Below are 15,631 nucleotides of genomic sequence, written 5' to 3'. Positions count from 1 at the left end.
TCCAGCACACTGCACACTGTATGTCTTCGCTCCCAGTGCAGAGGACTAGGGCTGGGTATTTAGCAGTTTTGGGCTCCCTCTTCCTCCCCACTCCGACTCCTCTCCTCCCGCCAGGAGCTGGGGTTGGGGTGTCACTCGGGTCCCATTGGGCCATGGCTTGTATCTTACCCCCTTTGTGAGGCGCTGGGTTGTCGCAGATGTAGCTGTAGCCCGGCTGTTGTTCTGTATCTTCTGGTCTCTCTTTTAGCAATAGTTGTATTTGTTGTATTTTCAAAAATATGTTTTTGGGGGAGGAGATTTCCATTGTCCTACTTATGCTGCCATCTTGGCTCCTCCTCATAATTTTAAAATACCAATTTGTACAATATATAATAGTGACTTTTAAGTAAAAAGTATTTCACATCAATATAGCGTTAAAAATTCCTTTATGAATTTTCTGTGTTCTGCAGAGTTGTTGGCTTATAGTAAGAAAAGTTTCAAATGATTAGAATTGTTTCACAGCATAAAATTTCAGGCATTCCTTGCCATGTTTTACCATGTATGCTGAAAATAAACCTTTAGTCTAATTCAATTTCTTGAGTTCCTTGTCTTGACAAGTAGCAGCTGGTTTATAGTCCCATGGACAAAGTTCATTCCCTAATCCCGAGACTCTCTGGAAATCCTGTGTAAGGCAGCTAATATAGTCTTTGAAAGGTTTGTAAAATGTAGAATTTTATTTGACAGTGTTTAGGAATACTATAATTCGTGGCATTTTAAAAATGTATATTTTATTCCTGTTTAGGGCGAATACATCAAGCAATGGTAACATCTTTAAATGAAGACAATGAAAGTGTAACTGTTGAGTGGATAGAAAATGGAGATACAAAAGGCAAAGAGGTACAATCATCACTGGGTTAAATTTTATTTCTAGTACTGCAGTGAAGATTCTGAATATAAAATAAAACAGAAAAGTATGCAGTTTTTACATAGTGCGTGTATTCCTTGCAAAACTTTGAAAGGATTAAAAAGCTTTTGCTCAAAGAAAGGTAGATTCTTCCTGCTTGTCTTACATAACTGGACATGTAATCAAGACCACAAAATATTAATCCTGAGATTCTTTAAATATATGTGGGTTATATAATGCTAAATAATCTGGTTTTCAAGTCACCACCATTCACTTAGACTGAAATCATTTAACATTTATTATCTGTGGAAATTTATTTGAAAAATAAAAACTTAATTGTTAAAATAATTCTCAAAATATATGTGGTTCTTAAAACAGATTGACCTGGAGAGCATCTTTTCACTTAACCCTGACCTTGTACCTGATGAAGAAATTGAACCCAGTCCAGAAACACCTCCACCTCCAACATCCTCAGCCAAAGTAAACAAAATTGTAAAGGTTAGTATAAAAATTCAGAGCACGGGTGCGTGCGTGTGTGTGTGTGTGTGTGTGTGTGATATGTTCTGGTTTCAAATTGGCAGGATGTTAAGAGCACATTTTAAGTATTAGTTTGCTTTAAATAAAAAAACTTAATTCTTTCCACCATCCACATGTATGTATATACACACATACTTGAAAGGAGTGAGGGTGTCTAATTCACAGTTATGACAAGCATTAGATAAGATCCTAGAATTTCTTTCCCTGATTAGGATTTTCTCCCTAAGAGTAATAATTTCTCAGGACACATGGGTCAAAACCAGTTGCTTCTTGTCAGCATCTGTTGACTGAATAAGTAAGGTTTTGATAAGGAATGACTTTATTATTCATAATAAATTCCCACTCCAGTAGTCTTGAGAAAATAATTCTACTTAATGTTTCTTAAAGGAAGATGCTGTAGTTTAACTATTTCTGTATTATATGTGAAGATAAACTTTAATTAAAACTATGCTACGGGGGTGCGGAGCCAAGATGGTGGCATGAGTAGAGCAATGGAAATCTCCTCCAAAACCATATATATTTTTGAAAATTCAACAAATACAACTATCCCTAAAAGAGAGACCAGAATATACAGGATAACAGCCAGGCTACATCTACACCTGCAAGAACCCAGCGCCTCGTGAAGGGGGTAAGATACAAGCCCCGGCCCAACGGGACCTGAGCGCCCCATACCCCAACTCCTGGCGGGAGGAGAGGAGTTGGAGTGGGGAGGGAGAGGGACCCCAGAACTGCTAAACATCCAGCCCTAGCCATCCGCATCAGAGCACGGACACACAGTGCGTGGGGTGCTGTATACTAGGGAAACAGAACAGTAAAACCTGCGAGTGGGTCCCCGCAGCCGGCACCCCTGGGACAAAAAAAAGCGAGTGCTTTTTGAAAGACTTAAAGGGACAGGGACCCCACAGCTGGACGGAAACGTTCCGGGACACTTAGCCCAGCAGCTGGGACCTGGGGAACTCCGGGCGCCCTAAGCCCCTGGGCGGCAGCACAACTTGGAGGCCCCTCACGGAGATCAACAGCCTCCCGCCCATTTCCCCACTGACACCTCTCCACCATAGTGGAGCAACAGCCTGAGGCAGCAGACCAGAGCTTCTTTCACAGCCGCTGGGCAAGAATTAAAAACCCCGTCTGCATGCAGCTGCCCAGCACAAGCTGCTAGGGTTCGCTGTTCTCCCAGGAAAGGAAGTCCACAACTAGCAAGAAGGGACATTCTCCCAGCCAACACATGAGCCAGCTCCCCACAACTACCTCTATCGCCATGAAAAAGCAGAAGAATTTGACACAGACCAGACTAACCCAGACAGTCTCCACTAAGAGAACTGTGTGACCAATCCAAACGGAACAATATTCGCATTATAGGGGTACCAGAAGAAGAAAAGAAAAAAAGGGATAGAAAGTGTATTTGAACAATAATTGCTGAAAACTTCCCCAAACTGGGGAAGGAAATAATCGATCAGACCACGAAAGTACACAGAACTCCCAACAAAAGGGACCAAGGAGGACAACCCCAAGACGCATAATAATTAAAATGGCAAAGATCAAGGACAAGGACAGAGTTAAAAGGCTGCTAGAGAGAGGAAAAAGGTCACCTACAAAAGAAAACCCATCAGGTTATCATCAGATTTCTCAATAGAAACCTTACAGGCCAGATGAGAATGACATGATCTATTTAATGCACTGAAACAGAAGGGCCTTGAACCAAGAATATTGTATCCAGCACAATTATCATTTAAATATGAAGGAGGGATTAAACAATTCCCAGACAAGCAAAAGTTGAGGGAATTTGCCTCCCACAAACCACCTCTACATTGTATTTTAGCTGGACTGCTCTAGATGCAAGCACTCCTAAGGCTAAACAGATGTCACCAGAGAAAGTAAAATCACAGCAAAGAAAGCAGACCAACTAAATACTAACTAATGGCAAAAAATAAAATGCAACTACCCATAAAAGCAGTTAAAGGAAACACAAAAGAGCACAGAATAAAACACCCAACATATAATGAATGGAGGAGGAGGAATAAGAAGGGGGAGAAATAAAGAATGACCAGACAGTGTCTATAATAGCTCAGTAAGTGAGTTAAGTTAGGCAGTAAGATAGTAAAGAAGCTAACCTTGAACTTGTGGTAACCACGAATCTAAAGATTGCAATGGCAATAAGCACATATCTTTCAATAATCACCCTAAATGTAAGTGGACTGAATGCACCAATCAAAAGACACACAGTAGTAGAATGGATAAAGAAGCAAGACCCATCTATTTGCTGCTTACAAGAGACCCACCTCAAACCCAAAGACATGCACAGACTAAAAGTCAAGGGATGGAAAAAGATATTTCATACAAACCACACGGAGAAAAAAGCAGGTGTTGCAGGACTTGTGTCAGACAAAATAGACTTCAAAACAAAGAAAGTAACAAGAGAAAAAGAAGGACATTACATAATGATAAAGGGCTTAGTCCAATAAGAGAATATAACCATTATAAATATAAATGCACCCAACACAGGAGCACCAGCATATGTGAAACAAATACTAACAGAACTAAAGGAGAAATAGAATGCAATGCATTCATTTTACGAGACTTCAGCACACCACTCTCTCCAAAGGATAGATCCACCAGACAGAAAATAAGTAAGGACACAGAGGCACTGAACAACACACTAGAGCAGATGGACCTAACATACATCTATAGAACTCTACATCCAAAAGCAACAGGATACACATTCTTCTCAAGTGCACATGGAACATTCTCCAAAATAGACCACATACTAGGCCACAAAAAAAGCCTCAGTATATTCAAAGAGATTGAAATTTTACCAACCAACTTTTCAGACCACAAAGGTATAAAACTAGAAATAAATTGTACAAAGAAAGCAAAAAGGCTCATAAACACATGGAGGCTTAACAACACACTCCTAAATAATCAATGGATCAATGACCAAATTAAAATGGAGATCCAGCAATAGATGGAAACTAATGACAACACAAAGCCCCAATGTCTGTGGGACACAGCGAAAGCAGTCTTAAGAGGAAAGTATATAGCAATCCAGGCATATTTAAAGAAGGAAGAACAATCCCAAATGAATAGTCTAAAGTCACAATTATCAAAATTGGAAAAAAAAGAACAAATGAGGCCTAAAGTCAGCAGAAGGAGGGACATAATAAAGATCAGAGAAGAAATAAATAAAATTGAGAAGAATAAAACGATAGAAAAAAATCAATGAAACCAAGAGCTGGTTCTTCGAGAAAATAAACAAAATAGATAAGCCTCTAGCCAGACTTATAAAGAGAAAAAGAGTATCAACACACATCAACAGAATCAGAAACGAGAAAGGAAAAATCACTACAGACCCCACAGAAATACAAAGAATTATTGGAGAATACTCTGAAAACCTATATGCAAACAAGCTGGAAAACCTAGGAGAAATGGACAACTTCCTACAAAAATACAACCTTCCAAGACTGACCAAGCAAGAAACAGAAAATTTAAGCAAACCAATAACTAGCAACGAATTGAAGCAGAAATCAAAAAACGTCCCAGGAACAAAACCTCCAGGCCGGATGGATTTACCTCGGAATTTTATCAGACATACAGAGAAGACATAATACCCACTTTCCTTAAAGTTTTCCAAAAAATAGAAGAGGAGGGAATACTTCCAGACTCATTCTATGAAGCCAGCATCACTCTAATACCAAAACCAGGCAAAGACACCACCAAAAAAGAAAATTACAGACCAATATCCTTGATGAATGAACGTAGATGCAAAAATACTCAACAGTATATTAGCAAACCAAATTCAAAAATACATCAGAAGCATCTTACACCATGACCATGTGGCATTCATCCCAGGGATGCAAGGATGGTACAACATTCGAAAATCCATCAACATCATCCACCACATAAACAAAAAGAAAGACAAAAACCACATGATCATCTCCATAGATGCTGAAAAAGCATTCGGCAAAATTCAACATCCATTCATGATAAAAACTCTCGGCAAAATGGGTATACAGGGCAAGTACCTCAATGTAATAAAGGCCATATATGATAAGCCCACAGCCAACATCATACTGAACAGTGAAAAGCTGAAAGATTTTCCTCTGAGATTGGCAACAAGACGGGGATGCCCACTTTCCCCACTGTTATTCAACAGAGTACTGGAGGTCCTAGCCATGGCAATTAGACAAAACAAAGAAATACAACCAATCCAAATTGGTAAAGAAGAAATTAAACTGTCATTATTTGCAGATGACATGATACTGTACATAAAAAACCCTAAAGAATCCACTCCAAAACTACTAGAACTAATATTGGAATACAGCAAAGTTACAGGATACAAAATTAACACACAGAAATCTGTGGCTTTCCTATACACTAACAATGAACTAATAGAAAGAGAAATCAGGAAAACAATTCCATTCACAACTGCATCAAAAGGAATAAAATACCTAGGAATAAACCTAACCAAGGAAGTGAAAGACCTATGCCCTGAAAACTATAAGACACTCTTAAGAGAAATTAAAGAGGACACTAGTAAATGGAAACTCATCCCATGCTCTTGGCTAGGAAGCATTAATATTGTTAAAATGGCCATCCTGCCCAAAGAAATATACAGATTTGATGCAATCCCTATCGAATTAACAACAGCATTGTTCAACGAACTGGAACAAATGTTCAAAAAATTCATAAGGAAGACTACAGTTGGGGGGATCTCGCTCCCCAACTTCAAGCTCTACTACAAAGCCACAGTAATCAAGACAATTTGGTACTGGTACAACAACAGACCCACAGACCAGTGGAACAGAATAGAGACTCCAGACATTAACTCTTTCATATATGGTCAATTAATATATGATAAAGGAGCCATGGACATACAATGGGGAAATGACAGCCTCTTCAAGAGATGGTGCTGGCAAAACTGGACAGCTACATGTAAGAGAATGAAACTGGATCACTGTCTAACCCCATATACAAAAGTAAATTCAAAATGGATCAAAGACCTGAATGTAAGTCATGAAACCATAAAACTCCTAGAAAAAAACATAGGCAAAAATCTCTTGGACAAAAACATGAGCGACTTCTTCATGAACATATCTCCCTGGGCAAGGGAAACAAAAGCAAAAATGAACAAGTGGGACTTTATCAAGCTGAAAAGCTTCTGTACAGCAAAGGACACCATCAATAGAACAAAAAGTTACCCTACAGTATGGGAGAATATGTTCATAAATGACAGATCCGATAAAAGGTTGACATTCAAAATATATAAAAAACTCACGCACCTCAACAAAGAGCAAATAATCCAGTTAAAAAATGGGCAGAGGAGCTGAACAGACAGTTCTCCAAAGAAGAAATTCAGATGGCCAACAGACACATGAAAAGATGCTCCACATCGCTAGTCATCAGAGAAATGCAAATTAAAACCACAATGAGATATCACCTCACACCACTAAGGATCGCCACCATACAGAAGACAAACAACAACACATGTTGGCGAGGTTGTGGAGAAAGCGGAACCCTCCTACTCTGCTGGTGGGAATGTAAATTAATTCAGTCATTGTGGAAAGCAGTATGGAGGTTCCTCAAAAAGCTCAAAATAGAAATACCATTTGAGCCCAGTTTGAAAAAGAGATGTACCCCTATGTTTATCGCGGCACTGTTTACAATAGCCAAGAAATGGAAGCAACCTAAGTGTCCATCAGTAGATGAATGGATAAAGAAGATGTGGTACATATACAAATGGAATATTATTCAGCCATAAGAAGAAAACAAATCCTACCATTTACAACGACATGGATGGAGCTAGAGTGTATTTTGCTCAGTGAAATAAGCCAGGCAGAGAAAGACAAGTATCAAATGATTTCACTCATATGTGGAGTATAAGAATAAAGGAAAACTGAAGGAACAAAACAGCAGCACAATCACAGAACCCAAGACTGGACTAACAGTTACCAAAGGGAAAGGGACTAGGGAGGATGGGTGGGAAGGGAGGGATAAATGGGGGGAAAAGACAGGGGGTATTACGATTAGCATGTATAATTAGCATGTAGGCGGGAGCATGGGGAGGGCTGTGCAACACAGTGAAGAAACGTGATTCTACAGCATCTTACTATGCTGATGTACAGTGACTGTAATGGGGTGTGTTGGGGGGACTTGGTGAAGGGGGGAGCCTAGTAAACATAATGTTCTTCATGTAATTGTAGATTAAGGTTAAGAAAATTAAAAAAAAACTATGCTATATCTTCCAGTTTTTTTACTGAAATAAAAGGCGTTTTCATTAAGATAATTCCTCTTCCTTCCTTTTGGAACTTCTCATTGTTAAAACTTTGTATCAAAATATAACTCTTTTTATACCAGCTAGTCCCTCAGAGTTGTTGGATCTGCAATTCTTTGTGTTCAATTCAACAAGCATGTGTTGGATTTTTCTACATTGTTGACTTTATCACCCACTAAGATAAATACGAACTGATTTTAACTCTATAGGAACTTGCTGTCTTGCAGGGAAGACATATATAAGCATCCAAATATGATCAAAGCTTAACAGTATCAGAAAAATATTTTGCATTTTAAACCATTCATATGAACTCAAGGTAGATTTTCAGTTCATGTAATTTCAACATTTTAAGTGTCACTGCTTTGAGGGCATTAGCTACCACTTGTAAATCAACTGTTTTTCACAACCTTGAAGGGTGTTCATAGTTTTTTTTTTCCTTCTTGGTATGCCATTAGCAGCCTTTGCTGTACATAGAATCACCTGGAGTTTTTTTTTTTAATGCTCTTTTTAAAAATTCTTATTCTAATTCTTATTTTTAATCATTATTCACTCCCAGAAATTCAGTTTTATTTTATCTAAAGGGAGGCCCTCACATCAAAATCCTTTCACTAGTACTCATTTTATTTGAATGTACAGCAAGCATTGAGAACCACTGCATCATTTGATATCTTTTTTCAGGTGCATAAAATGAAGTCTTGCTAAATAAATAATGGGACCACTGTTGGTATAACTGGCAGTGCACACTTGATAGTATTATCTAAAATTAATAAGTCATCTGAAATTAGTATTTTATTGATCACCCTGACATCCAAAGATGAAATATATAATTATGGCAGGATAGCATGATGATTAAAAGCACACCCTTTAGTGAAAATACTTAACCACTCTCTGCTTCAGCTACCTTATCTATGAAATCAGAATAGCAATAATAATGACCTCATAGGGTTGTTATGAAGATCAAATGAATTAATACATGTAAAGTTCTTAGAACAGTGCCTTACTCATATTAATTCCTGAATACTTTTTGTATGTGGGAGGTATAATACTTATATAAAGAAACTCGAATATTGATAGCATTTGTACTAATTCATTAAAAGATTTATCATTTTTCTATTTCTTTATTGTTTTATTAAAAGTCCACCTACTTTTGTTTAATTAAAGGAAGGTGAAGTTATTATATATATATGAGGAGTAAAAGAGAGAGTAAAGTGGTCATTTTCCTTTATAGAATCGACGGACTGTGGCTTCTATTAAGAATGACCCTCCGCCAAGAGATAATAGAGGTAAAGTAAAAATTTATTAACTTTTTGCCTATTGACTTCTCAATATGACTCAACAAGGTAAATCAAACGTAAATATTATCCTTGACATCATTCTTCATTTAAACCATTCATGGCTAATTTTAAGACTGGTATCTTCTTGATTTCTTTGAAACAATGTTGATAATAGAAAAAAATGATTTATAAAGGAACATGTTGACTATGAAACTCCATAGTATGTGCAATTTTTGATTCATCACATTTACCCAATAGTTTTTCAGGTGGAAGGAGATTATAAGAAAAAAAGGAATGATGAAGTAGTCAGTTAATGGATATGACATGGGTAACATTTTAATTATCATGATGTTTTAAGTGATTTTTCTGGCTAACAGGATTCTAAAAAGTATCATGCCTTACTTTGGAGTCAGCTAAAGAAAAGTTAGGCAGATATAAGTTGTAGTTAATTGCAGTTAGTTTCAGCCATGAAATGTAAAACAATAGTTAATTTCTTTTTTACTCTTTAGCAATTCAGAGGTGTCCTTTCTAGTAGTGATGTTTCTCTATATGTGTAGATGTAGGGCAGAATAAGCATAGGTATTAGAGGAAAGAATGGAGGTAGAGGGAAAGTCTTGCACTTTAAACACTACCTTTTGAGTCTTGTGAACATTTATATTTCTTTGTAGGTGATGTTTATATTTAACTTTATATTCCTTTTTCCACTTTTACAATTTCCACAGTGGAAAATCTCTGCTAAAGATTTGTATATCTGAAGAGCAAAGAGTGGGATTTGGAATACAGGGAGGGTTAAAGGACTTTTTTTTACTTTCTGTGCTTCCAAATACTGTAAACATAGTGTAAATTTTTCAATATGAGTATGTATATTAATTTAAAGTTCTTACTTTGCACACACATTTTTTAAATGATTATTAAAGATCAAGCTTTACTTTGGTTTTTATATAAATCCAGATTGAGTTTTATAAGCTAAAATTACATTGCACATTAGTATTATTTTGAGATCTCTTAGCTTGTCAGTTTATTGAACAGAATTGATTATTATACATTATCTTCATATACCCATAAGTAGAAAACTTGGCAATTTGCTAATGCAACTTTAAAGTTATCAGTTGTTTTGAGGTATCTCTGTTCCTTCTGTTAAGGTTGACCTTCACTAATTGTCTGTCCTGAATTAAAAAATTTGTTTCACTTACAGTGGTTGGTTCTGCACGTGCACGGCCTAGTCAACTTCCTGAACAGTCTTCCTCTGCACAACAGAATGGTAGTATTTCAGATATATCTCCAGTTCAAGCTGCAAAAAAGGAATTTGGACCCCCTTGTATGTAAATCGTGTATCAGGATTCAATCATTTTAGGCATACATGTATTTTCTCTTGGTTATCCTTATAAGTCCCCAAACAATAAACAGTGTAATTGCAAACTTCATTGTAGATTTTGTTTTACCACTGTGGAAAGTTTTTCTTTTCTTGTTAGTATAGTCTGTTAATTGGGTTTTTAATATATATTGAAGGGAAAAAATTTATAAATAAAAATAAAAGTGTCTCATTTGCTTTGAATTTAAAATTCTGGCCAGATGATGATTTGACAAATGTTACAGAAGAAATTCTTATATGCTTGTTTATCTTTTCCCATTCAAAGATATGTGATTCTAAACCAAGAGATAACATGTATCAATGTTAAGAGTCCCTTTTCTTGACTCCTGTTTGTATATTGTCCTAGCTTGTTAAGGCAGCTCGTAGAGTTCACATAGTTGTTGCAGGCATGCTTTGTCACTGTGTACCTTTTTTTGGTGTATGTGATGAAATTATACGTAAAATCTTTGTTTATAAGTACAGTACTCTAAATATTAAACTGTACTTCTATAGCTCTTCTTTTTCTTCCAGCACGTAGAAAATCTAACTGTGTGAAAGAAGTAGAAAAGCTCCAAGAAAAACGAGAAAAAAGGAGACTACAACAGCAAGAACTTAGAGAAAAAAGAGCCCAGGTTTGTAACCAACACTTTTTTTTTTTTTTTTAATATACCACCTGAAGGTTTAGGCCATGTCAGTGAAAGTGGTCAGCTTGTGAAAAAGTAGTTGAGGCATTCATTTAAAATTTCCATATACTTTCCCTTATATTGATTTTGAAGAATAGTGTAAACTCTTTGAAAGTAAGTTATCATAGCAGATTTTTCTTACTCCATATACTTTCCATGTTTGAGTGGGTATGTGTTAGCCCAACAGTTTGTTCCATTTTGGATAATAAGCCACTATGTTACAGAATACTAATGCATGTATTATAACTTTTAAGAATAATAGGATTTTGACTTTTTAAAAACATCTAAAAATATATTCAGAAGAATATCCAGTTATGGTACATGGTTATACTATAACTTTTATTATTGTTTTTCCATCGTTAATAAATTCATCACATCACAATGTAAAGAGTTGGGAAATTACTTGTGTTTTGATTTATAATAGGTGTTAAGACTAGATCTGTATTGTGCCTCTCCCTCTCATGTTCCTTTTAGATGGTAGCAAACTGTTTACTAGCAACAGAAAAATTGCATAGAGGACTGGCTTTTTATCTCCCTTCTCTACATGTCTTTATGTATTAGAAGTTGTTACTACATATAACTTCTCTGTTGTGCTTGTATTGTTCCTATTATAATTTCTTAGAATTTGTTTTTCTTTCCTGAAATAAAACATCAGGATTTTTTTTTTAGGAGTATGTTCAAATGTCAATAATTATAAATGTGTTGTGGAATTGTGGAACTAGTGTAATATTCAACCTGAATAGAACAGCTTATATCTGAAAGTGACCTGAGAATGACCAAGTTGGGTTAAAATGAAATACACAAAACGGATCTACTGATAATGTAACACAGATGCCACCTGGTGTTTTCTATAGGGACTTCATAATATTTTCACATCTCTTTGTGGTCTCTTAATTCTCACTTTACATTCTGCTTCTCAATTGACACAGTTGGTTTAATTACTAGGAGGAGGTAGATTGGAAGTAAGTTTCATTAACAGTTTTAAAATTTAATCATAGTCAAAGCAAATCTGTACATGGTATATGAAAAAATCTGACTTCTCAAATACCTATGATTTCGCTTACTTGTTTAATACAAATACAAAGCAAAAACAGAATGAACAAAACAGCAGTAGACCCAGACACTGAGAAGTGCCTAGTGGTTACCATGGGGGAGGGGATGGGAAGGAGGGGAGGGGAAGAAAGGGGCACAAAAATTCTCAGTCATAATATAAGTTGGTCATGAGGATGGTAGTGCAGCATGGAGAATATACAGTTAATGATTCTGTAACATCCTCCTGTGTGAACAGATAGTAACCGCACTTGTGGGGTGAGTACTTAATAATATGGGTAACTGTTGAAACTGTTGAACCACTGTGTTGTAAACTTGAAACCAATATATAATTGTGTGATACTTCAACTTTTTTTAAATGTTTGGAAAAAAGAAAAAAAAAATCTGACTTAGAATGTTCAATAATTTATTACAGCTAGGAAAGGCCATGTAACTTTGCTATTTTTATCATTATCTGAACTTTCTCAGTTTTGAAGCAAAAAAATTACAGTCAGCATTTGATAATTTGAATTTTAAAGATTTTTAAAAATTATCTTGACTTGATTCCTTTAAATTCTGTGTCTTACTCATTTAGAGTTGCTTTACCATGCCTTAATTTTTCTTTTTTAAGAAATGCAATAAAAATGAATCCATATTTCTACTTCCCTGAAACACTGGATTAAGAATTGGCAAGAAGAATCTGATTAAATGAACTTTTCTAGAATTTCAGCTGTTATAGAGTTCTTTAGTGAAGTTTAAAATGAGCATTTTTTCTCTTCGGTTCTATTTTCTAGGACAGTTAAGGTATATGTTTAACAAGTGAATTTTTAAAGTTCAAAGGTGGTGTTGATGAGAAGTGTTTGGTTTGGAGTTAACCGAATTCATGTAGATTAACAGAATTGTGCTTTTAGTATGGAAGTGATTCCTGGGCATATTATTAATCCTGAACTCTAAAACTAAATTGTAGTACATCTCCAATTTGAGTGTGGACTTACCTGTGACAAATGACACAAGCTATTATTTTAATTTTCAAATCACATATAACAAATAAACATATATCCCATTATTGTGATTATAATAAGTAAATGAATTCTCTCTGTCTTCTTATAGGATGTTGATGCTACAAACCCAAATTATGAAATAATGTGTATGATCAGAGACTTTAGAGGAAGTTTGGATTATAGACCATTAACAACAGCAGATCCTGTAAGATTTTTTATAAACCATTGCTCTGGAACTTTTTATGCTGTAAATAAAAATGTGTTTGACACCCCCTAAATTAATATTGGATTTAGTTATATAGCTTTTCCTCTCCTTATGGGTGCTTGTCCTCATGTTTTAAGAAGAAAACCAAGAAATCATCTGCATTTATTTTTATCTGCCATAATTTGATGTTGTCAGACATGCTTCTCACAGAGGTGCTCTTTTCAAAGGAAAGCCTCCTGTCTGGTAGGGCAGAGCAACAGTTAAAGGAGTAATGTCAGTAGATAAGTTTCCTTTATGACAATCACTTATGCTTTGATCTCAGTTTCTCTTTCATAACAATAAGTGATCGTTGTTAGGGACTGCATGCAGTAGGCCAGAAATCTAGTGCTTGAAAAATGTTGAAGAATGAGAATTTATTGAATAGGGAATACTTTTGTAACTGTCACTTATGAAAAATAATCCATCTGACCTAGCATATAGAGACTGTACTGGGTACACAAAATAAATTTGCAGTAGGCAGATGTATTATGTAGGGTTTCATATAATAGAATTGTTGTTTGTAACACTTGAATCGCATGTATTTAAGTCGTTGTTACCCCTCCGTGTATTTAACTTGCCACATACTTTAGGACACGGATTGGCAAACTTTTTCTGACAAGGGCCTGATCATAAATGTTTTTGGCTTTGTAAACCTTACGGTCTTTGTCACAACTACTCAATTCTGCCTTTACAGTATGAAAGCAACCATAGACAATATGTAAACGAATGGGTGCAATCCTCAGTAAAACTTTACAAAAAACAGGTTGTAGGCTGGATTAGGCCTGCAGGCTATACCTTGCCAATCCCTGCATTATGTCAGTTATTAAAAGGCAAGTATTTGGAATGTAAATTTTATGAAAAAATATTTGTAAAAACTGGCATATTAAAAACGAAGTTATTTTTGCTCAATAGTCTGAGAATTTTGTTGTTGTCCATAGTTACCTTTGCCAACAACTTCTTCTATAATCAACCTGAAAATATACTATTTGCTAGGAAATTCAATTTGTTTATATACATCACATCTTGAAATGAATAAGGCAGCTTCTTAACATGAACCTAATGCTGCTAAGAACAGTAGTACCCTCTACAAAGTTATTTCCTAATGTTTTACCAAATAACAAAACAAGTTTCCATTATACTCAAAATTTAGAAATAATCATGTCTAATAACGTTTAAATTTCTGAAAGCTAATTTGTTTTTTATGGTGTGCACAAATTTCTAAAAACTCTGAAGGAAGTATTGCATAATTGACTTTTTGGTGTTTTACATACCACTGATAATCACTGAAATAAATTTTATTTCTAGATTGATGAACATAGGATATGTGTTTGTGTAAGAAAACGACCACTCAATAAAAAAGGTATGATGCCTTTTGAACTCTAATAAAAGGTTGATTTTATCCAGTTTCTAATTTATTTTGATAATAACAGAAGAGTTTGAAAGAGTTCAGTGTAAATCATTTCATCTGTACATAACCATTTTGTATATTTCTATGGCCAGATCTGTTTCTTTACTCTATGAATCATTGCCATTCCTAGTTTGTGCTTCAGAAATCTTGTTTTTTTACTTCATTGTTGAAATATTTTGTCTTATTGAATGACATACATATGGTATTTATATTTACACAACTTACTACTGTTACCTAAATTCTTACTACTTAAAATAATTTTTGTACATTAATTCAAATGCTGTGTAAATTTACTGGGCACTGATTTTCATTTATTCCTTTAGAAACTCAAATGAAAGATCTTGATGTAATCACAATCCCTAGTAAAGATGTTGTGATGGTACACGAACCAAAACAAAAAGTAGATTTGACAAGGTACCTAGAAAACCAAACTTTTCGTTTTGATTATGCCTTTGATGACTCAGCTCCTAATGAAATGGTTTACAGGTAGGTAAATTTGTTTTTAATCAGAATTTTGTTATGCTGTGTGTTCATAACCACCCTGAATCTACATGATCTTAGCTTGTCTCTCCAAAGGTGTAATATACTTTTTTCTGAGTTTAAACAAAGAAGAATATGTAATAAGTACTATAATGACTCTTAGCACTTGTTCTCTTTAATGCTCCCCCAAAATCACAATTTTAATTGTTAATCATTATATACATATCTCACACACTGTACACATAGGTAGGTAAGTAGGTAGGTAGGTAGGTAGGTAGATACAGAGATGGATAGGAAGTTTCTGGAAAATGCTGACATTTTCTATACCTCTAAGAATGGGATATGCTTAGAAGAGTACTCTATTTTCAGCTTTTTAATCTCTGTACTAGTGAAGAAATTGGAAATAACAGTTATACGTCAGTCATTAATTTGTCTGAATATTTATTTAACATGTACTACCACTTAAGGGGGAA

General features: G+C 35.3%; 1 protein-coding gene across 4 annotated transcripts in view; it reads left to right on the top strand.

The window, feature by feature from the left end:
• Window positions 1-15,631, top strand: part of KIF2A (kinesin family member 2A) — a 93,391-nt gene that overhangs the window by 50,048 nt on the left and 27,712 nt on the right. For 2 of the 4 annotated variants that reach the window (XM_036887713.2, XM_036887710.2), the window contains exons 2-9: window positions 782-876; window positions 1,262-1,381; window positions 8,917-8,971; window positions 10,158-10,223; window positions 10,845-10,945; window positions 13,136-13,231; window positions 14,576-14,630; window positions 15,002-15,164. In XM_036887713.2, the coding sequence (XP_036743608.1) occupies window positions 782-876; window positions 1,262-1,381; window positions 8,917-8,971; window positions 10,158-10,223; window positions 10,845-10,945; window positions 13,136-13,231; window positions 14,576-14,630; window positions 15,002-15,164 (751 nt within the window). Of the gene's footprint in view, window positions 1-781; window positions 877-1,261; window positions 1,382-8,916; window positions 8,972-10,157; window positions 10,281-10,844; window positions 10,946-13,135; window positions 13,232-14,575; window positions 14,631-15,001; window positions 15,165-15,631 lie in introns of all 4 variants that reach the window. The other 2 variants (XM_036887712.2, XM_036887709.2) reach the window with 1 other exon arrangement.

Source organism: Manis pentadactyla, chromosome 2, assembly GCF_030020395.1.
Source record: "Manis pentadactyla isolate mManPen7 chromosome 2, mManPen7.hap1, whole genome shotgun sequence".
In the NCBI taxonomy this organism is placed as follows: Eukaryota; Metazoa; Chordata; class Mammalia; order Pholidota; family Manidae; genus Manis; species Manis pentadactyla.
The sequence above is the reverse complement of the archived record's forward strand: the minus strand, read 5'-3'. Positions and strand labels throughout refer to the sequence as shown.